This window comes from Macrobrachium rosenbergii, chromosome 2 (assembly GCF_040412425.1).
Source record: "Macrobrachium rosenbergii isolate ZJJX-2024 chromosome 2, ASM4041242v1, whole genome shotgun sequence".
Lineage (NCBI taxonomy): Eukaryota > Metazoa > Arthropoda > Malacostraca > Decapoda > Palaemonidae > Macrobrachium > Macrobrachium rosenbergii.
Window position 1 is genome coordinate 86,791,003 of NC_089742.1, and position 27,510 is coordinate 86,818,512.

Consider the following 27,510-nt stretch of genomic DNA (forward strand, 5'->3'; position numbering starts at 1 on the left):
TGATAGGTAGCCTTTTTTGGCGTACTGCTTTTTAAACCTGGTTGTGGTTTTTGGGAAGCTTGGAGGTACTCGGTGTTGAGTATTAGAGGTATAATTTTTTTTTATGTCTGTACTTGTTAGGGTTTTGGCACAGTAGCCCTACACCTTCTGGTGAAGGGGGCACCCTCCAAAGAGACCTTAATTATCTTCATGATGGGAATCTCGTACCCGAGTGACAGTCCTCCTAAGGCAGCAGTAATGGCCAATGGATTGAGTCCACTGCATAAACAAATACTTGTTTTGTACAAAAATATTTTGTTACTAAGTAGCCTATAATGGGTTGGCTGATTTCCACATTGCCCACCTCCTTTTTCAAATGTGGGAATCAGCTATATAATTCAGAGGTAAGGTTCATTTAAAAAATGTAAATACTTAATTGCCCTTCCTACCCCCCAACATTCAAAGTAGACAGAAGTAGACTGACTGGCTATGAGTGTTTTTACTTATCAGTCCCCTGGTGGGGGGTGGGGGAAGTAGATGGATAGAAGATGGATATTCATAGAAAACAAGTGTTCTCGTTTTTTGTTTCAATCGGTGGAACTACCACTGGCATGGAAGTATTAAAATATAATGGAGAGGTAAATATTTAAAAATAAATCTTAAGTATTTATATTTTTTAACCAGAACTGGGAAGGGTCATATGGCCCTACTTTCATTCATTAATTTATTTCATGCTCCCTAAGTTTTATTATCAGGACACTGTCTATTCCATCTCAGCCACAAGCTCCAATATCACTCCTTTTTCAGAATGTGAAGCATAGCGGGAGGAAAATCTTTTCTTGTGTTTAATCAGAAGTTTTAGTAGCTGTTTTAGGAGGAAGAACATTTTAAAGACGGTTCTCTTTGTCTTTGTCTACTGGATGAAGATAAAGGAGTACTGTATGTTCTTTCAGGCCAGAAACTTGATATATTGGGTAACAGTAATACCTGAAGACCAAGTAAAGCTCAGGCTGTTTCATCTTCTGGCTTTAACAAACATCATTATTGTAAATTCATTTCTTAAGAAATGTCCTTTGAAAAATTGTCATCATCCTCTGATATGGTCTATGCTCTGATCCATTAATCTCTTATTGATCTATCAGTTGCCTGTGTAGTAACAGCAGGTCAAAAGGCACAGCCATGAACATGCCAACAAGATTCCATTCAAAGTATTGACCTCCTGTTAATCATTAAAGCTTTTGGGTACCATATATTTTTTATAGTGTTGTCACTTGTTTTAACTAGAAGGAATGTTGCACAATTTATCATTAATATAAAAAAGATCCTTTCAGATTATATGATGTCTACAATAATCTAGGCAGTAGCCTACATCAGGTTAAGTGAGAATAATTCAGACTAGATTAATAGTGGATGTTGTCTGTAGCCTATAACGTAGGATTACATATCCTTAAGTGTGAACTAAATAACCTGGATTAGGTAGTAACCTAAAGTAAGGTAAGTAAGAGGACCCCTCTCTGGAAGTAGCCTAGCCAGACCAAGGACCCTAGTATTAGATAATAGCAACAATCTGGGCAAGATAAAACGGTAGCTTAGCTATAAGGCTACATATTAGTAAAATTCTCTCTTTTATATAGCCTATATACACTTGAGAGTGATCTAAATATTCCAGACTAGGCGACACTGTATATTAGGTTAAGTGATAACCTGTTACGAAACATCCCATTATTGGTCTAAGCTTGAGCTTTGAACAAGTAACCTAGGACTAGATGAAATAGTAATCTGTGCCAGATGAGATGGTAGCCTAGCTTTAAGACTACATATTAAGGTAATTGTATTTCATGTAAACATACCCTTAAGTGTGAATTAAGTAACCTGGATTAGGCAGTAGCCTAGATTAGAGTAAGTAAGAACCTTTAAGTGATAGCTTAGCTATAAGGTTACACATTAGTGAGTTACTGTTTTATATAGCCTATATATTTAAGAGTGGTCTAAATTATCTGGATTAGGCAACACAGTCATACACCGAACTTATGCGAGGTTAGGTTCCAGAACCCCTCGCGCAAGGTGAATTTTCATGTAAGTTTCGCCCGATTTCTAAACATGTTAATAAATGCTTATTTCTAGAGTTTAAACACAGAATATGGCTCTAATCATGCTCCCAAAGTATTAAGCTAACTTTTAAATAAAATTGAAGTTACTGTAATTTCATTTAAAAGTTAGCTAAATACATTACCCTTAAAAAAAGAAGTAAATGGTTGACAAAAATAGAGAGTTGGAAGAGAATTTCTCTCTCACCTTCCAACGGATCAATTTTTAGAAGTCTTCTCAACCTCGTTTTTAAGAACTTCACTATTCTGCGTCTCTCTCTCTTTGTCCTGAAAAGCTTTTTCATGAACAAACAGTGTTTTTTATTATGTTTTAGAATGTATTTGCCACACTAGCACATTTACAGTTCGTAGACAGTACAGGTAAAATTAGATCAATTTAAACTGCTGTACAGGCAAAGACGTACAGAGAAATACTTAGTTGTAAAAATGTGTGAGTACTAACTGGAGAGAGAGAGAGAGAGAGAGAGAGAGAGAGAGAGAGAGAGAGAGAGAGAGAGAGAGAGAGAGAGAGAGAGAGAGAGAGAGAGAAAAGTTAAGTATATCTTAGTTTAACCAGACCACTGAGCTGGTTAACAGCTCTCCTAGGGCTGGCCCGAAGGATTAGACTTATTTTTACGTGGCTGAGAACCTACTGGTTACCTAGCAACGGGACCTACAGCTTATTGTGGAATCCGAACCACATTATGACGAGAAATGAATTTCTACCACCAGAAATAAATTCCTCTAATTCTTCTTTGGCGGCTCGGAGAGTCGAACGCTGGGCCAACAGCGTGCCAGTCGAAAGCTCTACCACTCCTCCAAAGAGGAACTAGAGAGAGAGAGAGAGAGAGCCTAGTCATTAGCTTAAGACTCCTTAGTGGCCTTCCTTTCTACCCCAGAGAAAGGCTTCTCTCAAGGCTCTTTTATAGAAAGCACATTCTAGTGGGTTACATGCGATATATTCGTTACTAATGTGTTCATATACCAAAGCAGAACTTTTTATTGAATCCTTTCATGCTAAGATGATGTTAAGACCAAAGCTCTTCCAAGAGCTTTCTCTATCCTCGCTTTAGAGACTCTGACTCCTGAGGAAGATGGCCTTCTTTGATGCCCTGTTAGGAGTACAGGCAGTCCCCGGTTAACGGCAATCCAGTTTTACGGGCGCTTGTCTAGTGACAAAAATCTGCAATTTTCTGCGCCGAAAATTGCCAATTGCCGCTTGTCGCCGCTGATACATACCTAACAGAAGCGATGCTAACCAAAAATTGGCACCTTGGCTCCGATAAGCCCCGAAAATCACTGATTTTCGGGTAGTGGCGATTTTTGGTTATCATCACACCCTCAGAACAGAACCCCCGCTGATAACCGGGGACTGCCTGTATGAATCCTTAGGTTCCTAGGGCTTAGATGCCATAGCTTTCTTTATTAATCCTTGATCTTGGAAGCACACCATGCATTGTCTCCAGAGGATTGTCCCCTTTTGAAGGGGAAACTGCATGATGTCAGAGTAACAGCTTCATCAGTTAGTTTTCATCAGCACCCCTCTCCAGACTGTCAAGTCTTGGTGGCACAGTGGAGATGTGACTGTGTGTTCACTTCTAACTACTGGAGGGCCGTTTATATCCAGTAGGAGGACTGCCATACACTGCCACCTATAATTGTAGCAGGGGAGATTTCTCCAAGTCTTCCCCTTATGTGTTACAAACAGGTATGTTTAGGTTTTCACTATCAACCCCATCCTGGATAAGTGAGGAACCTTATATATTAGAGTTTGTACTGTTTTGATTGCAGTACTATTATGGTTAGTTGTATTAGCTTAGCTTTGTTTCTCTTAGGTAGGGACAAAGTTCATTATAGAGTAAATAATGTTGGACTTAGGTGTTATTGTTTTGGGTGTGAAGTGTTTACTTGTGGTTTTAGCGCCCATCAGCTCTGCAGGCCTGAGGCACAGGGGTCAAACTTGCTATTCTGCATTGCACAGTCTCAACGAATGGCTATATTCAGGGTCCTCGTTCCACCTCCTTGCAATAGTGGACCTGACCTGACAAAGATCCTCATATGACAAGAACTTGCCATGGGATCGTATGCATCGGGTAAGCGGAGATAAGGATATTTCTATCTGATGATTTGGTTACTGTATAGGGAAATCTCTTACTCTGCTCCAGCCCTCAGTGTTTGAGATAAAGCTAATGATAGCTGTAGATAAAGCTAATGATAAAGGGTAAGTACCTAAAATATTGATTTTATTGTGAAAATCATTATAATTCAGTACTGTATATGAACAGGTGTTTGCATATACTGTACAGTGACTTGACAATTGCCATCTGCTTCTTTATTCTTTTCATGAAAAAAGTTATTGTGCAATGCGAAATACAGGTTTTAGGACTTAGTTTACAGATACAGTCTAGTATCAGTTTACAGATACACTATTCTAGTATCTTGTCAGAGGGATAAACTTGAGTTTGAGCCTGTAATACCAAATTGATTTTCCTTAAAGACGTGCTCAGTGTGCTTGAAGAATTTTTTATGATGTTTGTTGTTGAAGATTATTTGACAATTTTTAAGATGTGAAAATTGTCCATTTAGTTCAGGGTAAAAAAATTTTGATAAAGTAGTAGTATTTTTTCTAGCTTTTTTCTCATCATATCAGCTCTAAAGTCTTAGTCAAATCATTTTAAATTGCCAGTTTGCCTGAAGACAACACATCTCATTTATTCTTTTAAAAAACAAAAATAATGGAAATTTCCCCCTATGATATCCTCTCAGTCCTCAAGCAAATAAGATATAATGCATGATTGTGCCATAAATGGTTCACATTTTGAAACATTACAATGTATTGTATTGTTTCAAAGAATAGTGTAAGCAAGGGGACAGATTTAACAGAAAGAAAGAGATATCAAGTAATCAAGTTCAGGAAATAAAATGATCAGTTCTCAGTTAGGAAAGCGCTTGTGGAGATATGGTTTCAACACACAACCTTAGGGAATTCTTACCTTGATTTTGTAGATCAGGTAGACTGTAATATAGTACAGTATAAGTGCGTTCAATTTTCACTTCTGATTTTTCTCCTTTGTGAAGTGCTATTATATTTTGACAGGTTTTATAACTCCCAGTGAAAAATACTACCTAAAAGAAAGCATCTTTGTTCATGTCATTTGTATCTTTCAGGTAATTCTGGCCATATTTGTAAGGCAGAACTAATTATTCCTATGAAGTCAGCAAAGATGACAGAATTAGTTGAAAGGAATAAAAATTGTCTATTATATTCGTGCCTTACAAACCCCTCTGATGAGTCATTTTCAGTGAGTATTTTTTTCTTTACATTATACAGTTTATGTAATCATATTGTTCAACGAGTCCTGATAAGAAGAATTAACAGTTGGTTTATGATGCTCATACAGTCCAAAGAGAGTTAGGTCTCATAACTTCATATGGTTAAACTGTAGTGTAATAATGATTTGTTGCTCATAAACAATCTGGGTGATTATGGATAAATTGAGCATACTGTTAAAAATGTTGTTAACTTGGTGGCTTGTGTTGCTTAATATTTTCACCCTTGCATTTTCTTGGGGAATGTAAAACATTCAGACTTGCAGAGCTCTAATATGTATTCTTTTTATTCATTTATTCCCTGCTACTTAGGTCATAAAAATTAAATAGATCACATACCTATTAATCGAGAGAGAGAGAGAGAGAGAGAGAGAGAGAGAGAGAGAGAGAGAGAGAGAGAGAGAGAGAGAGAGAAAAGAACACAGAAATGTTAGCAACTATAGAAGAGTAGATGTGAGCAATGATCGTCAGCTTGACATTGCCACATTAAAGCTGAAATGGAAAGCACCTAACTAAAAAGTTGACTTGAGTTCCTAGGTTTGATATACTGTACAGGTATTAAGTTCCTTGAGGACGAACTTTGAGAGGCTTCAGCAACTGAAGTTTGAAATAGATTTGTAGGTCTTGAATCCTTATGTTGGGAGGAACAGACAGTTGGTGACTGCTTTTAACATTAAGAATGTATATCAATCTGCTGAAAATAAGTACAGGCAGTCCCTTATGTACAAACTTTCAATTTATGAACTTTTAAAAGATAAAATTCATGTGTACACAATACGTGGTATATATAAACTTTATTTTGCATGAATAAAGTGAATGTAAAGGTAATGTTGATGGGTATAGTCAAGTAAATTTGCAATGAATAGTATGATCTTCAGGAGAAATGGGTGAGTGACATAAGATTTTAGTGATGCTTTAAATTTAGAAAAATCATAAGGCAGTTATATACAAACTTTAGAAAATTGTTTTTAGGATTACTTTAAGATTTCCTTTTAGGTACTCATCAGCAAGTTGCTGTTATTGGGATCTTCAGTGAACCAAGACCTATTGTGTCTGGAGTTCTACAGGGTAGTGTTCTTGGTCCACTTATTTTTAGTGTATACAAGTGATATGGTTGTTGGCGTGGGAAACAAGTGTTCAGCATGCCGATGATACAAGACTTGTGGTTTTATTAAAGTTTCCACCTATGAGAAATGAAGCTGCCTTTAGTCTCAATCGTGACATGGTGCAGATTAGTGAATGGTGTAGTCAGTGGGGTATGAGGCTGAAATCCAGTAAAACAGAAACACTATTGATTAGTAAATCTCAAACTGATTTTCCACCCCATCCTCCCCTTCTGGTGTATGGGACTCTGCTAAATGAGCCTGAAGCTTTAACTATACTTGTTGTAACTTTTGAGTCATATATTGCTTTTAAGAAACATCTAATGAATGTGTCAGCAAATGCCACACAGAAATTAGGTATTATATGGAAGGCCTGAAATATTTTTTAACAGATAAGATTTGTGCAACTTGTTTTAGGTAATTTGTCCATCCTTTACTAGAATACTGTTCTCTGGTGTGGATATCAGCCTCTGCCAGAAATTTATCTCTTTTAGACAGAAAGGTTCGTGGTGCCAGGTTTCCTTACATTAGCAATAATGACATGGACCCTCAATGGATGGTTTCTTGTTTGTCAAGTTTTCATAAGTTTAGCTTGTGAACATGAGCTAGAATGGCCATTTAACTTTCAGACAGGGTTGTTAACTACCGATGTGTATGGGAAAGCCCTGCTCACCCATCACACTGCACTCCACTTTGCTTTTGGCTGCCTTTGTGTGACAATATCTCTGCGCTTATCTGCCCGACTGCTGTTTGCTTTCTGTTTATGACTTTTTTGCTATAAATATATTTTGTGTGATTGTTGTTTGATGTACCATGCAAACCCCTCAATCACATAAACCTTCTTTGGAGAGGAAACTGCAGGTGTTTAGGCACTGTCCAGGAAAGGACAGGCCATGTTACTGGTTTCTCTCTTTTATTGAGGTTGACCCTCACTCATTATGTGTTTCATGCCATAACCATGAACGCAACCAAAACAGCCCATGCTCAGAGTGCCAGGCTTGGCCTTCTGGACAGTGGGTGAAGTTTGCTGGGGGGAGGAAGAGAGAGAGGAAGAGGAGGCCAAGGGACCTAGGGCCTCTTGGGGAGCTGAGTGTCTTTGGACTGATTGATCACTCGCAGCTTATGAAGGGCCTTCTGGTAACTGCTTCGACCATGACAGTGACAACTTCAACAGTCACGGTATCCATCGGCTCTAGAACTGCCCCTACTTTCTTGGTGACCCCACATGCAGCATTGGTGATGTGTCCTGGATGCAGCCATCTACTGTACATCATCTCTGGGTGATGTCCTTCTCCACGCTGTTGTCAAAGGCCACACTTGGCAAGAAGAAGCCCAAGAAGAGGAGAAAGAAGTCATCATTGTCATCTTCATATTTTTCTTTGTCAATGAGTGCTGTCACCTCTTCCCCCTTTTTTTCCAAAGCTAACAAGCAGAGGAAGAAGATTGCCTTGCCCTTCCACGGGAAGTCTCGTAGAGCTTCCAGTGGTTAGCCCTCCTCTTCAGAGAGGGCTGACAATTCTCTTGCTAGCAATGCCACACATGCTGCTGCTCCTTTTACTAAGTGCATGGTTGCAACCGCTACCTGGAGTTCTCTAGACCTCAGTGTACCAGTACCAGCCCCTGGTAGTTCACCTACACAGGCTAGCAAGGGTCCCTGGTCTAAGGACCCTGGACCAGCTACCAGCATGGCCCAGTGAGGGAAGGTGAGCAGAGAGCATGCAGGTGCTCCCTCACTCCCCTCCTGCTCTTCAAAGAGAATGGCTCAGGGATCCCAGGATAATGGCCCGGCCTTACTGGCCCAGTCACCCAGGCCAGGCAAGAGGAGGTCCCCTGCTCAGTCTTTTCTATCTGTAGAAGCTCTGGCTTTTTAGAAAACTGGAGCACACTAGCGGGACAGCCCCCAGCCACGTCTGCATGAGCAGGACTGCTCTCCCCGACCCATGCAGATGTCATCACGGTGGATTGATGACCACCCATGGCATTGCTTTCCTGTCAAGACAGGCTGGGTAAGGATACTCATCATACCTTATCTATCCCCTCCACCTCCTCGGGGTTTTCCGGAAGCCAGACGGTCTGGGGCTCGGGACTGGGAAAGTTCTCACTCTCATCCCAGCCTGTCCATGGAGGCCTGCATTCTTGGTTCGGGCCTAGGACTGGACAGAATGTACAGTATGCCCAAGTGGTTGAGAGATGGGTATGGGGCTCTGGTGAGTGTCCCTCTCCTGCGAAGGGAGTGGCTCAGGAGGACCAGGGACCTGGAAAGACCTGAGGGTCCTGTGCCCCAGGACTCAGACACCCCCAAGTTGCAGAGGCATTTTGTGGAGGTTATTAGAATGATACATCATTTTTTCCTACACAATATACAAACCATTGGTCCTTTATAATAGGAATTATTTTCAGCGTAGCTGGAAACAACCATTTAACTTTAAACAAGGTGATGGAGTACATAGTTAACTACGGACTATGGGTGGGAATCCTGCTCACCCATTCGGTACACACCCACTTTGCTTTTGGCCGTTGGCAAGGAAGGATGTGCGCTCTTCTCTGCTCTGCTGCCATTTGACTTTGTTTATGTTTTAGCGTATTAATGATATTGCTGACGTATGAATATAACATGTTATATAATATATGCAAATACAACTCGCTGTTTTACTTTTGAGTTTATGCATTCAGTATTCTGATTTAGTAGTTCATACAGATATACGCAAGCCCCTATGAGCTTATTAGCCGATGATGTGTCAAATTGGTTTTAACGTTGCTAAAGGCAATGGGGCTTAAACTGGTTCTTCACCTCTTACTTGTTTTGCTCTCTGATGTATGTTCTCTGAGGGAGAATTTTATTCCTTCACTTTACGAAGGAAGGTTTGTATGCTGAAAATTTCTTTGACATTTGTAATGTTTTAATTTTTCAGATATAGAGCTCGAGTGCCCAGGAGTAAGGGTTCTCTCACTTGTAAGTATGCATTGCCTTGTATGTTGCCAATTGCTCATTTTGATTCATCTACGGGCATGAAGCAGCTGTTGCTCGGGTTCTCACAGAACCCGTGGCTCGATTTGGAGAGTGTCTCTGGACACACTCTCTCTCTCTCTCTCTCTCTCTCTCTCTCTCTCTCTCTCTCTCTCTCTCTCTCTCTCTCTCTCTCTCTCTCTCTCTCTCAAATGAGCCACGGGTTCTGTGAGAACCCGAGCAACAGCTGCTTCATGCCCGTAGATGAATCAAAATAAGCAATATCCTTGTATGTTGCCAATTGCTCATTTTGATTCATCTACAGGGCATGAAGCAGCTGTTGCTCAAGTTCTCACAGAACCCGTGGCTCGATTTGAAGAGAGAGAGAGAGAGAGAGAGAGAGAGAGAGAGAGAGAGAGAGAGAGAGAGAGAGAGAGAGAGAGAGTGCACACACACACTCTGGACTCCCTCTCTCTCTCTCCAAATCGAGCCACGGGTTCTGTGAGAACCCGAGCAACAGCTGCTTCATGCCCGTAGATGAATCAAAATGAGCAATTGGCAACATACAAGGCAATACATACTTACAAGTGAGAGAACCCTTACTTCCAGGCACTCGAGCTCTACATCTGAAAAAATTACATTACAATTGTCAAAGAGATTTTCAGCATACAAACCTTCCTTCGTAAAGTGAAGGAATAAAATTCTCCCTCAGAGAACATACATCAGAGAGCACAACAAGTAAGAAGTGAAAAACTAGTTTAAGCCCCATTGCCTTAGCAACGTTAAAACCAATTTGACACATCGTCGGCTAATAGGCTCATAGGGGCTTGCGTATATCTGTATGAACTACCAAATCAGAATATTGATTTCGTCATCATCGCCTCCATTTTTCTTGGTGCTCTCCCATGTCTTCAGACTCAGGAACCATGTCTCTGGTCTCTCCGAGACCCTGCAACATGGGAGCACTGGTGCTCAGGTCTCCTCAGATACGACACGTTGAAGAGGTAACCCGTGTCACCTTTACTACTCCAGGAATTCATTTTCCCTGACTAGTATGTACCTCCGCCTGAGTTTCTTTGGACATTTGGGTAGAGGGAACAACCAACAATCGTCCTGTATGCAACTCAGAGGCTCAAGTGTGTGAACCTCCAAGGAGAATTGTGTCACTCTGGGTACTTGGGTTTCATTGAAACCTCAAGTTACCTTTACTACCAGAATTGTGGAGTTACCTCCATGGACTGGTATATCCTTCTGCTCGAGTTTCCTCAGACACTCGAGTAGAGGGAGCAACCGATGATTGATTCACTTGTGACTCGGGAGCTGCAGGTGTGTGAGTCTTGAGTGGGACTCGTGTCACCACAGGTACTCGGGTTTTCTCGAAACCCCGAGTTACCCTTACCAGTATCATGTAATTACCTCCATGAACTGATATAATCTTTCTTCTACTCAGTTTCTCTGGACACTCCGGTAGAAAAAGCAACTGATGATCAATCCATTTGTGATTAGGAAGCTTCAGGTGTGCAAGTCTCAAGCAGAATTTGCGCCACTTCGGGTACTTGCGTTTCTTAGAAACCCGAAGCTATCCTTTACCAGTACCATGGAATCACTCTGAGGGCTGGTATAGAGCCTACCTCTGTTCGAGATTCCTTGAATTCTCGGGTAATAGAAGTAACTGATGCACGAAAGATTCTTGACTCTTGAGCGTCAGGTGTGCCGTCTTCCAAGGAGACCTGCATCACTCCAGGTGCTGGGGTTTCTTGGTTTGTTGGAAACCCTGAGTTACCTTTACCAGTATTGTGGGTCAACCCAATGGTCTGGTGCAGGCTCCTCTATCACTGAAGAATCTCCACAACACCGATAAGGAGAGAGTGAGGGCAGCACAACATGCAAGCACTGCCTCACTCCCCGCCAGTACTCAGGTCTGAGTTCATGGCCAGGATTCTGTAATGGTGCAGCCGATTTGTGAGTCTGTGCACTTGGAGAAGCTATCAACAAGTTCCCCATACAATCTTCTTCGCGTGTAAGAGGCCAAGGCCTTGAAGAAGACTAGGGCATATCTTGAAGACATCCCAAGTTCGCGCCCAAGAGTGTGTGATCATTCCCCAGTGCGGAAGCTATCCCCAGGTGAGCGGCTTGTACGTGTAAACGTGAGCGAGGGCTGACCTGGAGATAGCTTCTGCACACCATTTGCATGAAGAGCCCCCCTACTCGTTCCTGAACAGGAACAATGCTGGACCGATAGTGGAATTCAAGAATTCATCATCATCTCCTTCATCTTCATTGTGTGCTGTCATCTGCCCTTCTTCCAAAGCTACCAAGTGGAGGAAGAAGAAGGGTGCCTCTCCCAGCTGTAGAAATCCCTTATGGCTTCTGACCACCAATCGTCTTCCATGGAGAAGGCTGCAGGATCTCTCGCTAGCGGTACTACCAGTACAGCAACTCTCGATTGTCTATCTGGCACGGGGGCAACCACTGCCCGGGGTTCCACGGACCCCTAGTGCAATGGTGCCAGTCCTGGGAATTCTTCCCGGTCTGATGAGGGTTCCAGGTCTACAGACTCAGACAGTACCAATCAGAGAGAGTGAGTTCAGAATGTGTGGCTCTTACTCAATCCCTGCCTGCTCCAGTATGCTTCTGTATGGGATCGGTGCAACAGTCCCGCATTGGTGACGGCCAACCGGTCCGCTCACTTGGGAAAGGCAAGAGGGGATTCCCCATCCAGTCTTCTTCTCCTGAAGCAAACTCTACTTCTAGGAATACTGTAGCATGTCTTCGGGATGGCCCCTGTCCACCTTTGCACGAATGGGAGTGCTCTTCCAGACCCGTACAGCTGCCGTCATTATGGTTTGATGACTGCCTACGGTCTTATTTGCCTGTCGGGGCTTCAGCCTCCATCAGGTATGGCAAGAGTGTCAAAACATTGCAGGTGCTTCTTCACCTCCTACCGGTACTTCTTCAAGTACTCGGCCAGGTTCCCAACCATGTGCTTCCGACTCAAAGGTTTGAGCGCTTGGAGATCCAACAAGGAGGTCCCCTCCTCAGTCTTCTTCTCTCCAGGAGGCTTTGGACTTGAAGAAGACTGGAGCACTTTGTGAGGTGCAGGCATTGCTGAAGACGGTACTGTTAGTACCCATTAGGATACGTATTTCCAAATACATATCTGTCTTTTTCTGGGGACAGGAGACAACCTCTCTACTTGACCAAGACTTGGCAGTCAAGTTCAAGTTTGAGAAGCTCGACCTCACGCTTGAGCAGAACACTTAGTGTTCTGTCATGCTGGTGTTTAGGTCTCGGCCCCATATCAGCAGGTTCAGAGAAAAGTTCAGTTATTCCTGTTACTAAGGAATAGACAGTTTGACAGTAACAAGTCGTCCTCGTTCACCTGTCACCCTTGGGGAAGCCGGGCCCTCAGGAACAGCTTCCCTTTGTTCCCTTCAGTGGAGAATGCAAGACTTCTTGTCTCCGATAAGGGACTCCCTATTCCTTTCATTCCTCCAGGTGGGAAATGAATTGTGATCTAGACTGGTGACTAGACAACAGGAACTTCGTTGGAGTGTCTCTTCACACTCCCCCTCCCATCATGCCCCTGTTCTCAGGTACATCGACTGAGGGAAGAGGCACACACCTGGAAGATTTGCTTTCAGGTGAGCGGAACCCATACTGCAAACATCACACCAATACTCAAAACTCGGGACAGCTTCCTTAGCTTTTCCAGAGGTTCAGGATCTCGATTAGCTACCCCGTGGTATAGATGAGTGTCAGTACCCCCTTCACCACAAGAGTAATTTCTGTCAACAAATGGTGGGGGGGAACAGGTTTCCCTCCAAATTTATAGGTTGATGTTGCAAGTGTATGAGTGGGCTGCTGCACACTTGGCAGCGCAGTTAACCAGGCACATTTCAGGAATTGGGATGTAATGGCTGATAAGCTCATCACCTTTGTCAGGTGACAGAAATTTGGCCCTCACACCCTCTGTTGCTGTCCCCTGTCCACAGACACAGGAACCGTGGTATGGGGCTCTTTGAAACCCTGTGCCGTGAGAGCAACAGAAGCACGGGTCTCCATGGAAACCCATGCCTGTGACACCGGTACCCGGAAGTCATCTCCCCGGGCCAGTGAAGAACCTTCCACCGGCGCATGGTGGTCCTCTGATCCCGCATATTGGTAGCAACTGTTGTACAGGGTTCCACAGAACCCCTTGCCATGGGATTTACAGGCACATGGATTTGGGATATGCGTGTCACCAGAGGTGCACAGTTCTCCCAGATACCTTTGTCACCAGAGGTGCATGGGGCTCTAATAGAACCCAGTGTTACCAATTTTGGCCTCAGGAATCTTTTCCTCAGGCAGATTAAGGGTCTTCTGCTGCTGCATAGTCCCACAGACTCCAGTGACACTGGTAAGGTCCCCAGTCTACGGACCCAGGCCTGACTTACAAGAGAGTGTGAAGGTCTAACGCTTAGGTGTGGCCCCACTCCCGGCATGTTCTTGCATGGGAATGGTGCCAGGATCCCAGACAGATGATGCAAACCTACAGGTAAGCTCACCTAAAGATCTCCTGCTTAGTCTTCTTGTCTGTAGTGGCCTAGGCCTCCAGCCAGACTATGGCACTAGAGGAGATGAGGTTCTGTCACCTTACCACTTTTCTACCTTATCCCTTCCTCTGTTTTCAACAGCTCTTCCACAGTAAGTGTCTGCTCTTATAATTTTCTAATCCCTTGTCCTCTTAGTAAATCCATTGCATCAAGTTCTGCACATTTTTTTTTTTTTTTTTGGATGCTACAACCACAAGGTAGTCAGCTGCTTACACCTTGGGTTGAAGGGGAACAAGCCCCACTATCCTGAAACACTCGGCAAACAAAAAAAAGCAGACTTAACCCTTAAACGCCGAGCCTCTAGTTACGAAAGTGTCTGCCGTATGCTGGCGGCGTTCAGGAGTTAGCGCCATAGCGGAAAAAAAGTTTTTTTCAAAAAATCACAGCACGCTTAGTTTTTAAGATTAAGAGGTCATTTTTGGCTCATTTTTTTAACATTGCCTGAAGTTTAGTATGGAACCATCAGAAATGAAAAAAAATATCATTATCATATATAAATATTGAAATATATGACAGCGCAAAAAAAATTTTTCATATATAATTGTATACAAATCGCACTGTGAGCAAAACGGTTAAAGCTAATGAGTTATTTTTTTTTCTTTGTATTGTACACTAAATTGTGATGATTTTGGTATATAACAAATATTAAAACGATCAAAGCAACACAGAAAATAATATCACAAAATGAAGCATGAATTCGTAACGCGTGGACGTAAAAAAAAGTTTTTTAAAAAATTCACCATAAATCGAAATATTGTGCTAGAGATGTCCTGTTTCTTGCAAAATGAAGGTAATTGATTGAATATTACTAGACTCTAAGTGTTTTAGCTTACAATTGCAGTTTTCGACCATTTCGGTCGAGTTGAAGTTGACCGAAGGTCGAATTTTTTCTATTTATCGTGATTTATATGAAAATATTTCAAAACTGATAAAAGCTACAACCATGAGTTGTTTTTTGTTGTATTGTAAATGAAATTGCGCACATTTTCATATATAAAACTTTATGTAACGACTAATATAAAATGATGCAAACATTACGACAAAGTGACAAAAGAATTTCTGAGATGTTCGGCAGAGTTACCGTGCGGACGTAAGGAAAGTTTTTTTCAAAAATTCACCATAAATCGAAATATTGTGCTAGAGACTTCCAATTTGTTGCAAAATGAAGGTAAATGATTGAATATTACTAGAATGTAAGAGTTTTAGCGTACAATTGCATTTTTCGACCATTTTGGTCGAGTCAAAGTTGACCGAAGGTTGAAATTTTGGCACTTATCATGATTTATATGAAAATATTTCAAAACTGATAAAAGCTACAACCATGAGTTATTTTTGTTGTATTCTAAATGAAATTGCGCACATTTTCATATATAAAACTTTATGTAACGATTAATATAAAACAGTGCAAACATTACGACAATGTGACAAAAGAATTTCTGAGATGTTCGGCCGAGTTACTGCGAGCGGATGTAAGGAATAAGTTTTTTTCAAAAATTCACCATAAATCAAAATATTGTGCTAGAGACTTCCAATTTGTTGCAAAATGAAGGTAAACGATTGAATATTACTAGAATGTAAGAGTTTTAGCTTACAATTGCATTTTTTCGACCATTTCGGTTAAAGTCAAAGTTGACCAAAGGTTGAAATTTTGGCACATCGTGATTTATATGAAAATATTTCAAAACTGATAGAAGCTACAACCATGAGTTATTTTTTGTTGTATTCTACATGAAATTGCGCACATTTTCATATATAAAACTTTATGTAACAATTAATATAAACGGTGCATTTTAGAGATACAGTCCATAGAAAAATTCACGTAAAATTGAAGATGTTCCACAAAAATCCGCGACAAAGTGAAGCGTGAAAAAGTGAAGTGCAAGTGGTAGTCGACAGACTTCAGTCAAAAGATTTCTTAATAAATAGAAACAAGTCCCAACTCATATCCAGCAAATGTTTTCTGATACAAGAACTTTGTTGGACTACTCTTCATGGCTGGCTGTCTCTTCCCAACAGCATTCAAACTAGTATAAGGAAGGACCTGAGGAGATTTCTTGCACAGCCCAGGTTTTCCAGATGACAATTGGAACGAAGTCTGGGCCTGTTACAGTTTGCGTCTGTGTTAGATCTAATCCTGATCTAACCCTGATCTGTAAACAGAATCTGGCTTTCCCATGCCAGGAAAAGGCTTCGCTATCACCTTCATCTAAGATTGGGAAAACGCTCCGTCCGTGGACCTTGAAGGGGTCTTTGGCAAACAGGTCAACATGCCTCCACTGTCTGTACAAGTGATAATACATACAGATGCCTCCTTGACAGGTTGGGGAGGCCATTGGGAGGATTGTCAGGTAGTGGGAAGATGGTCACTTGTTCTGAGGGAGTGTTATATTAGCTCCCTGGAGCTGTTGGCTGTCTTCCATCTCGGAAAATTGAAACCTCCAAATGGGACCCACCTTTCATTGCTCTTAGAATATGACTGCAGTGTCTTACATCAAGAGGTTGGGCTCAAGCTCAACCCCTGTCAAGTCAGAAATTACCAACACTTCCACATCCGGAAGTGGACCTGTTTGCCACATGTGAGAACTATCAACTTCCAGTGTTTGTTTGTCTCTGACCTGGACATTTCAAGCAGTAGCAAGAGATGTATTCCTACAAGACTGGAACGAATGCAGGACGATATACCTTATTCTTCTGTTGTCCCATATTCTGAAAGCTTTGAACAGTCTACTAGCTTTCCATGGAACTGCTTACCTAGTGGCTCTGAATTAGCCGAACAGTAATTGGTTCCCTTTTTCTTTAACAACAGGCGAGAGAATAGATTCCATTACCGTCCGCTATTCTGTCCTGGACAGGAGGGGAAGTCGTCTATGCATCCTCCTTTCTGAGCTGTGACCTTCATATGTGGATTTTTTTAAATATAGTCTGTTGTGGAGATTATTTACCTGACATTGCTAGGACTTCATCTATCCAACATACCAGTCCATATGGAAAATGTGGTTAGATTACAGTACCTCCAAACTGAAAGCCCAGTTGAAACCCACTGAAACAGTTTTACATTTTATTATACATCTTTTGAGGTCAAATGCCTTTCTATTACAACATTCATAGCATACAAGGCAGCATTGTCAGAACCCTTGATTTGATTTTGGAATTTATTCTAATATAGGAATTGTTAATTCCTTTCTCCAGTCATTAGCACTGCAAAGGCTATAGCAGAGTCCACCGCTCTTTGCAGCTAAGCCCCGCCCACTGCACGCCAGTGATTGGTTAGCTCTCAAGGGGTGAATGACATCACACTAGTTAGCAGCCCAAATGATTACCAGAACGGATTTGACTCCGTTCGGTCATGTTGAGTGTCGTGCATGAATGATGACACCATAGATTTGAGTTCCCGGAGTCGTGAAGTATGCAATTGATATCTCCGATAAAAGATATATTAAGTTACATATCATTAGGAAGATCTTGGATCATTTAGTCTGTGCATCTTTTTTTTTTTATCGTACGGAGCCTAAATACACAAGCATCTTGCTTTTTTTTTTTTTTAAATTGGTGTTGGCCTACATAAGCTATCCCACATAGACCACATTAATTGAAATGAAGCATAGACTTATACAGCCATGTCAGATGTTAATATCATTGAGAGATTAGGCCTACACATCAATTTCTTATATTTTGAGGCAATGACAGGTCATAGGACTACACATCAAATTCTTATATTTTGATGCAATGACAGGTCGTAGACCTACTCGTCAATTTCTTATATACTGAGGCAATGACAGGTCATAGGACCACACATTAAATTCTTATATCTTGAGAACATGACAGGGAATGGGCCTACACGTCAATTTCTTATCGCAAATAGTTTTCTTCCCATATCTGTGGAAATAGAGTAACTTGTAATTAATATAGTAGTTCAACTCCACGTTATATAATGTATAATATAAAGTGGAATGTACACGTATAAGCAAGTGCACATGCACAGACATGCATGGATGGCCATAGTAATTGTAACACCACTTATACCACAGAGAATAAAAGTAAAACTTGTGGGCACGCAGCCGATGACACACAGATCAATTATAGGACTGTCTCAGCCTTACACACAACTATCAAACTGCTCTCAATGAACTATATTGAAAGTAGATTTACAAAAGGGATAACAAATTATATTACTGTGATGATTAAATATAAGGCTGCTGTAGCATTTCTATGAAAATGAAGGCTATGGCAGGAAGGCATCATAAGATACTTAACAAAATAAGAAAAATTAAATGATGGCTGAAAAAGTTATGTATGAGATGATCCAAACCAGTCTGCGAGTAACCCATGATATTCATTTGCTTTTGGGGCATTCTTGTAGATTACCCTGTTGGACAAAAGGATACATGAACCAGTAAATATTCTCTCTCTCTCTCTCTCTCTCTCTCTCTCTCTCTCTCTCTCTCTCTCTCTCTCTCTCTCTCTCTCTCTCTCTCTCTCTCTCTTAGAATATATTCATAAAGATCTAGATTACTTTTAATTAAAACAAATGACTAAATTTCAATTGACAAGAGTAGGCAGATAATTCTTTACACCAGTATTTTATGAATAGGTTTATGTTTATTCTGCAGTTGTTGGTCACCATATGAAAAGTTTTCGAAGACACAAAACTACAAGCACCATAACAAAAAAAAAAATCAAGAATAACCACAATAAAACGAATGAGTATAAGATAAGCCTATAATCCAAACACCATAAGTTGCGTAAACCAACAAAAAGACATGACATTATAGGTCTACGTCCATTTTTATGGCCCTGTTATTTCGAAAGGAGATAATGTCCTCAAGAAAATTCTCAGCAAATTATATCCAATACTACTCGTACAGCCTATTATACTGTAAAACTTTAAGTTAAACATAGTCATATACAGGTTTTGTAGAGTGCAGTCACTGCTTGTCATCCCTCCGAATGTGTAAACAAGTGCAATGTAATCGATTTTGTGACTGTTAAAATGTAGTAAAATTTCCTGAAATCAATATGAAATATCAGTCTGCATAGCTCTGAGAAAGTCTATGTGTTTAAGTTTAGAATGGTGAACACGCTTGACAATATCAGACGGTAATTATCATTGTCCAGTGATTCAAGTGCACCGATTTGAACACAGACACTCCTGACTTCGTTCATATTTTCCTTTTTTTTTTACCACCTTTATTGAGATGCGTATGATGATTTTATTTCAGGGGATAATGTAACGTTTCCTTTTGATAATCTGCAGAACGTATTTTAGTTCGGTACAACAACCATTGCAATACAGTATTAATAAACATGAAAAGAACCACAGATTAACCAACTTTTCGAAACTATTGCCAGCCAATTAGCTCTAAGGGATGGTCATGACGTAAGCAGTGGGCGGGGCTTAACTGCAAAGAACGTTGGACTTTGCTATAGCTCCTGCAAGACTTCCCATTACCTGGTCCCTGAATAAGGTTCTTAGACTCCTGTCATCCCTTCAGTTTAGTGGGCCCAGTACAACTGCAACTCGACTCTCCAAAAGGCAGTCTTCTTGACCGCTTTGGTATCAGGAGCCCAGATTATCGTACTGGGTGCTCTTAGACAGGGACAACGCTTCCACTCAAATTCCTAGTTGTCATTTACTCTTGTCTCTTGGCCTGTCATTCCTAGCCAAGAATGAGAACCTTTAAAGGGAAAATCCCCTTTTCTGAGAAGGGAACTCAGTAATTCAGATAAAATATTGTGCCTTGTTCAGGCACTCAAGGTTTACCTAGATGACATGGCAAACATCCCAGATGGTCCTGTTTTTCTTACACTCTAGCACAAACAAACCACTCTTTCTACATAATGAGAGTACATCTTTAACTTTCTTCAGAAGTGTTTTCTTCAAAGAAGTCTCCAAGGGTGGTTATTAGAGGCAGTATTCCTGAACCAGGGAAGGCGCAATAATCCCACAACCAGACCTAACATAAGTAAGTCACCGTAGAACCATAAGGGATAATGCCTATACAAGTTTCTGTGTTTCCTGTTCTTTATTGCCAAACCTTAGTTGATAACCTGCGACTACCTTGGATCGAAATTCCTGAATCACTATTGCTGTATCTCATTCTGAGATATTGCTGGGGAAGGCACAATAATCCCACATCCAGACCCACCCACTTTCCCTGACAAAAAGGCATGGGACTAGGGTAAACATTGCACAGGCCTAGCTTGTAATGAGGAAGATAGCTGACATACGTGTTGCTGTCACATCTCTGTAAGTAGGATGAAGGGAAAACCAAGGCAGTTGTCGTGGACAGGAGATAGAGCCCTCCTGTTATAGGGGCTTTTTAAACTTTTACACAGTTGGTGCAGGGTGATGGGAACAAATTTAGAGGTTACTAAATAAAACTCTGATTTTCATTAACCTAATTTATTACCTTAACCTACAGTACGGAAACTTAACCTAATCTTCACACCATAGTTCACCAAAATTTATCCTAACTTCAATCTTAGTACTATAGTTTTCCCACACTATCAAAAGAACCTTAACCTACATTTATCAGTCTTGATTTTATAGTTTTCCCACAACTATCAAAAGAACCTTAACCTAATTTACCAATCTTAATACCATAGTTTTCCCTCAAATATCAAAAGAACCTTAACTGATTTATCAATCTTAAACTGGAGTTTACCCACAACTATCAAAAGAACCTTATCAATCTTAATACTATAGTTTTCCCACAACTATCAAAAGAAACCCAGAAGGGATACTAGGATCCACCAAACCCCAACTGAAATGACAACCTTGTCGGAGGGGTACAGTAACTCGCCCAGGACTTCTGCCCTTGGTTAACAGGCAGTTATAGTTCAGTGGCTGAAGCTCAGTTAGATTGCTCAAGCTCCCGAAAAAGGATAAACAGTTTGCAACATTTGATCAGTTCCGTAAAGAAATCATGAGTAGTAAACCCCTGATATTCGTATTCTCACAATTCACGGACTCAGCGATTCAAAGAATATTCTGTGGAACCTATCCATATGTTATTCACAAAAAACTTATGCATTCACGGATTTTTTCATAGAGCAGTATTCTGTATTTTCATATTATTTTCGTGACTAAATACTTTACTGTATATACAAAATAGACATTTTATGATAAAATAATGATTTAAAATACTAATTTTCAAATATTAAGTTTAATAAGATTAAATGATAACAGATAATAAAAATAATAATTCTCTCTCTCTCTCTCTCTCTCTCTCTTTCACTCACTGAGATGTATATTTATTTGTTTTGTATGATAAATGATTTACTAATTTTCAAATTTTCAGATATTAATATTAATGTACAGTAAACCGCCTGTATTCCCGTTCTCATGATTCACGGACTCACTCATTATTCGTGGAAAATTCGCCCATTCGCGATATTTTTCACTGAAATATTCACTAATTACTGTATTTTCATATAATATTCATGAATAAATGCACTTTTTGTGATAAAACTATTAAAATACTCAGGTATAAGCATTTTTACAGGTTTTTTTCTTGGTTTAAGCTATCAAAATGGGCAGTTCTAAGTGTCTTTAGAGTGGTTTTAAGTATTCGCGGATTTTAGCTATTCGCGGGGGTGTGTGGTACGCATCCCCCCCGAATACGGGGGGTTCATTGTGAACAGCAATAATATCAGTTCATTAAAGAAAATACTATAGTGAATTAGTAAGATTTTAGTTTATAAATTAATAGATTATGTAAATAGAAAGAGAAACCCACAAGATTCTTGTGTATAACTTGTTTACAAGTCAAGTTATACACAAGAATCTTGTGGGTTTCTCTTTCCATCTTCAGAAGAAAACTGAAAGAAGTTTTTGTTTGGTTCAGATTATGTAAAATTTTAAAGGAATAAATATCGACCCCTAATCTTTTGCTGTAAGACTTGGAGAGAAGGGGAGGGTGAACCAGTCAGATATGTCAAGTAACCTGACAGCAAGGGTTGGGTGGTCAGTGTTGCCAACTTAGTGGCAATACCAGTATGAAGGATATGCTGAAAATTTCTCTCTCTCTCTCTCTCTCTCTCTCTCTCTCTCTCTCTCTCTCTCTCTCTCTCTCTCTCTCTCTCTCTCTCTGGAAAAGATAGAATTTTTATGGGAGGTTTATTTGTTTTGTAAGATAAATAAATGATTTACCCAATAATAAGTACTAATTTTCAAATATTTATAATATAATAATAATAAAATATACTGTCTTTACATTTATGCATTTCCATAGTAAGTTATGAAAAATTTTAAACAAACAAATTTCAACCCCAGTCTTTTCCAAAGTCTTGGAGCTCAGAAGGGAGTGTGAACCTGTCAAATATATCAAATTACTGACATTTCTGACCGAGGGTAGATGTTGCCACTTGCGAGAAATAAATAAATAGGTACTTAGTTCAGCCCTTTCTCTCTCTCTCTCTCTCTCTCTCTCTCTCTCTCTCTCTCTCTCTCTCTCTCTCTCTCTCTCTCTCTCTCTCTCTCTCAGGAAGAGATACTGCTAATTTGGGTCTCTTTAACCAAATGGTATTAACACATACGCACACTGTTTGTATGTGTGTGTTTGTGTTCATAATGTTTTAAAAATGTGTAGTTAATACGTCTTTGGAAGACAAAAAACAAACATAAATTTTGTAAAGAGAAATGGATTAATATTCCTCAAGAGATTAATGAGATAAACTCTCTCTCTCTCTCTCTCTCTCTCTCTCTCTCTCTCTCTCTCTCTCTCTCTCTCTCTCTCTCTCTCTCTCTCTCTCTCTCTCTCTCTCTCTCTCTGGAAGGGTGTACAGTGTGTGTATATTTTTGATAGTGTAGTTGCTTGATAGTGTAGTTGCTTGTTTCATCCTCAAGGAGTTATCTTCCATGGTCTACCAGAGTTCCATGGTGACAAACTAATATCAAAGAATTCTCTTCTATTTGGTCTTTTTGGCCAGGTATTGTGTTGTGATGATCAACATTGTAACACGTGACAGAGTATGTAATGGTCTCAAAAATAAGAGAGCACTTTCCCTTATTTTCAGCGAAGCTGAGCCCAGTTTTTCCAATGTCAAAGAACCTGCAAGAAAGAGTAGTGACCACTGCTCATGTGCGTCTGCCCTCTTGTTTATAACTGCCGATAAAGACCAGGGAGCCATTACTTTCTATTGGTCAGTAGCGAACAGTATACATCATTACCAGCGCTCCAAAAAAATTCAACTTTTTTCTCCGATTTCATTAGCGAGGATCATGGAAACATCAAAAATAACAAGATAAGAGCTTAATATTAAGTTCCAGTTAAAAGTTTTAGTTTTAAAGCTTTTGGAATTTGTAATTTGTGTGTGAAAGCCAGAACCCGGCGCCTACTCATCATTTATTGCTAGTTTCGTAAAGCGAAAACTGTTTCAAATTCTAACTAAATGTTTTAACTACAAGAAATGTTCCACAACTTATTATTAATGTAGAAAATCCTTTCAGATTATACGATGTCTACAATAATCTAGGTAGTAAGTGAGAATAATTTTGACTACATTAATAGTGGATGTTGTCTGTAGCCTGTATCCTAGGATTGTGTATCCGTAAGTGGCCTAGCTTAGACCAAGGACCCTAGGATCAGATAATAACAATATCTGGGCAAAATAAATCGGTAGCCTAACAATAAAGCTTTATATTATTATTATTTTTTCCTTTCATATAAGCCTGTGCACTTAAGCATGAGCTAAATAATCCAGGACTAGACACCAGTATTAAGTTAAGTGATAATTTTTTACGAAACATCCCATTTTTGGACTAAATCGTTAGCTTAGACCACGTAACCTAGGACTAGATGAAATAGTAATCTGTTGGATGAGACGGTAGCCTACCTTTTAGGCTACATATTAGGGTACAGTAATTGTGTTTTATGTAACCCATACCCTTAAGTGTGAATTAAATCATCCAGATTAGGCAGCAGCTTATATTAGAGTAAGTGCTAGCCTAACTATAAGGTTATACATTAATGAGTTACTGCTTTATATAGTAGACCAAATAGCCTAAGATTGAATATAAACAACAACCTGGGTTAGACAAAAAATAGTAGCCTAACTATAAGGGTACATATTAGTTAGTTTCTGTTTTTATGTAGCCTATGCATTTAAGAGTGATCCATAATAATCTGGATTAGGCAGTACCCTATACTAGGCTAAGAAGAACAAATAAGCCTAGGATTATATATAAATATATCCTAGGCTCTATAAAATTCAGTAAAATAACCTAGTTTTTTATGACTCAGTAGCATATCTGTAAGGCTACATGCTAGTAGGGTCTTATGTAGCCTATATCCTTAAAAGGATATAAACCTAGAACAGACAATAGCCTAACCAGATTAAGTAGAAACCCCTTTTTAAGGAATATCCTACTATTAGCCTAAAACAACGATGGCCAGATAAAAGGGTAGTCTTGGCCACATAAAACAGAAAACCAGATTATAAGACGGTTATTTTCTCTATAGATTATATCCTCAAGTTTTAAATAAGCCTAGAATAGGCAGTAGCCCAGAATAGGTCAAGCGAGAACCCTCTAAGAAATCCTCTGTTCTTAGCTTAACATAAATTATATTAGAAACATTAACCAAAGCCATGTAAAACAGTAGCTTGGGTTATTTTAATTAGTTCATAGCATTTAGCCTGAATGGCATGACAGTTAGAATTAAGAATTTCACATAGCCATTGCAAAAGTACTAGCAGTGTATATAAGTAATACAGCCATATACAGGTATGAAAACTAACCTAAACCGTGGAGGGTTTAAGTTTACATAGATATTTAATTAAATGTATTACAACTACACACTTGTGATCAAGTTAACATTGATAATATGGAAACTATGTAAGGAACTACATAAGTGTCCCTCATTAAAAACAATTAATACTAACTAGCTTCAAATAACAACTTGTTTTATATCACTGCAGGGCCACCATTAGGCAGGACCCTCAGCTCAAGTGTTCCGTAGCAAATTGCTCGGTTCACTTTTTGCCAGTGGGTACAGCCCATACCACCTACCATGAGCATAGTCCTTGTAAATCGGCAGATATGTACGAGATTTGTAGTATGCTCCTGGCAGCAAATTAAGGAGAAAACAGCTGTTTTTAAGCTGTCTTGATGGGTCCTAGGGTTCAGTACAGGCAAGGAAGGGGTAGATTATATCTTTCCAGCAGCAAATATTTAACTTTCTCAGAACAAGAGCTATATTTGGGCCAAAACCCAGTAACATCAGTCCCCAGTACCTCCCAGGTTAACCCTGCGGAGGAAGCAGAGGAATCTTTACATGGGGTTGACATTCTTACTAAAGAATATGAAGTGGATATTGCCACTGAAATGGCCCTGCTGAACCCAGATGGATTAGGGACACAAACTTTCCAGAAGGAATTCTATTCCCCATGCAGCTATCGATGCTGAATAGGATCTCCCTTAAAAGGGATACTAGGATTCACTTAACTCCGACTGAAATAACTACATTTTCGGAGGAGTACAGTATAGTAACTTACCCAGGACTTCTGCCCCTTGATTAACAGGCAGTTACAGTTTAGTTCTTGAAGCTCAGTTAAATTGTGCAAGCTCCCCAAAATGGGATACAGAATTTGTGGCATTTGATCAACATCCAAAATCAGCATTTTAAGCACACTTTGCTTACACTCAACACAGACTTCACATGTTTAAGGATACTATCATTACTTTGTGTACTTTGCTTAAGAGTAGTCAGTATGATGAGAAAATGAACAGGAATGCCAAATATATAAGGTTAAGGAAAGACTACTGTACTGTATTTCATTGAGTATTTTTTCATAGTACTCAATAGAGGTCAGATGTGCATCATTTGGAACTGTATTTTGGTTACCTTGAATCAGACCAGCACCATAGTGTACATCTTCACTTAGTGGTGTTTGTTGCAGGTACTTGATCAGAGCTGTATGGATTGATTGATCACATTTTGTGTGTGGTTTTGAGATCTTGTGGATAAGAAGAATAATTGCATCCAGACAGCAACTGGTACTGACCACCTTTATGGTAGTAGTTCATCAATGGTGATTGTATAATGAAGTATTAGATTTTTGAGGTGCACATTCTCTAAATTTTGATTTATTGGTAGTAAATTAAAGTCACTGTTTTCTGTTATTTCAGATTACAAAAAAAGTTCTTACAGATTTGGATATTCCTCTACAGAAAATATTTGTGGAAAAAAATTTATTATGCTTCTCACTTATCCGGGATGAGATGATAAAATCAGCCCTAACTGTAGTTATTGGAGCAGGTCAGCATTATGGGCAGTCTAGGATTCTTCATTCAAAGGTAAACACTCCTATGCATAGATTTACAATAATTTCTTATGTTAATTTTCTTAATTTTCTTGACTATTGTACCAATTTTTTAACCAAAAAAAAAGTAAAGGGGAAGTATTTTTAGTTTGAATGTACTGCTTGCTATTGAAAAACGAAAATGGGTGTGTAGCATAAGACGAATGCCCTATGGCTTAGTCATGACATATTGCATCTTTAACAGACTTTTTTTTCTCTCTCTCTTCAAGAAAGTTGTTATTACACATGATACATCAAGTAAGAAGACAGATTCAGTGGATTTATATCGTGGACATGTTATTCTAAGCCATATTGTAAATAGTTTAAAGTTTGCTGGTGCTGAAGTACAAAGAGTGCATCATGGTGAAAAGGAAATCATCAGGTCTGCAAGTGAATTTTCATCAAGTCCAGATAACTGCTCTCAGCCTAGTGTGGATCACAGTGTAGAAGAAAATCTTTCAAAGATGTACTTAAGGCGTAGTGGGAAAAGCTTAGCCTGTGATGATGTATACTGGGGTGATGTTCTTAAATATAAGCATCTCATCAGTACTGAAACTGGGAAAGCTTGGAAAGTATCAGCAGAAGACCTCTGTAAGTAAGTAGAAATTTATACCTGTACTTTATGACACAAACCCATTACTTTACAGTAACCTAATCTTGTTGCCTGAGAAATTTAATGATGCCACCTGGTCAGGTAAGAAATCCAGGTTCCAATACACCTTTCTCGTATAAAACAGGCACTCTTTTGTGTCTGCATTAAATTTCTCTTAATAATTCCTTTCTAATCCTCCTGGCAAACATACTTTCATCCTAAAACCATATTTCCTAGTTTCTACTCTGAATACTCTGTTTCCCACGTATGGTTTGTATTCTGTGAGATAAGTGGTTAGTAGCTATTTTCCCAAATAACATTTCAGTATTTTTTTTAACAAACTTTGAATTTGCAAATGTTTCCATATTTAGAAGAGTACAGTGGACCCCGCCTATTTGTGGTTCCGGATTCGCGACTTCACCTGTTCACGGATTTCTCTGTGGAACATATACACATTATTCGTGGAAAATTCGCCTATTTGTAGTATTTTTCATAGAGAAATATTCTCAAATTACTGTATTTTCATATTTTCGTGACAACATGCACTTTTTGTAATAAAACTATTAAATTATTC

The 27,510-nt window shown here is 39.6% G+C and overlaps 1 protein-coding gene across 4 annotated transcripts in view; it reads left to right on the forward strand.

Moving 5' to 3' along the window:
- Positions 1-27,510, forward strand: part of LOC136849003 (DALR anticodon-binding domain-containing protein 3) — a 291,701-nt gene that overhangs the window by 64,996 nt on the left and 199,195 nt on the right. For 2 of the 4 annotated variants that reach the window (XM_067121844.1, XM_067121834.1), the window contains exons 3-5: positions 5,235-5,368; positions 26,172-26,339; positions 26,575-26,939. In XM_067121844.1, the coding sequence (XP_066977945.1) occupies positions 5,235-5,368; positions 26,172-26,339; positions 26,575-26,939 (667 nt within the window). The remainder of the gene's footprint in view (positions 1-5,234; positions 5,369-26,171; positions 26,340-26,574; positions 26,940-27,510) is intronic. The other 2 variants (XM_067121853.1, XM_067121860.1) reach the window with 1 other exon arrangement.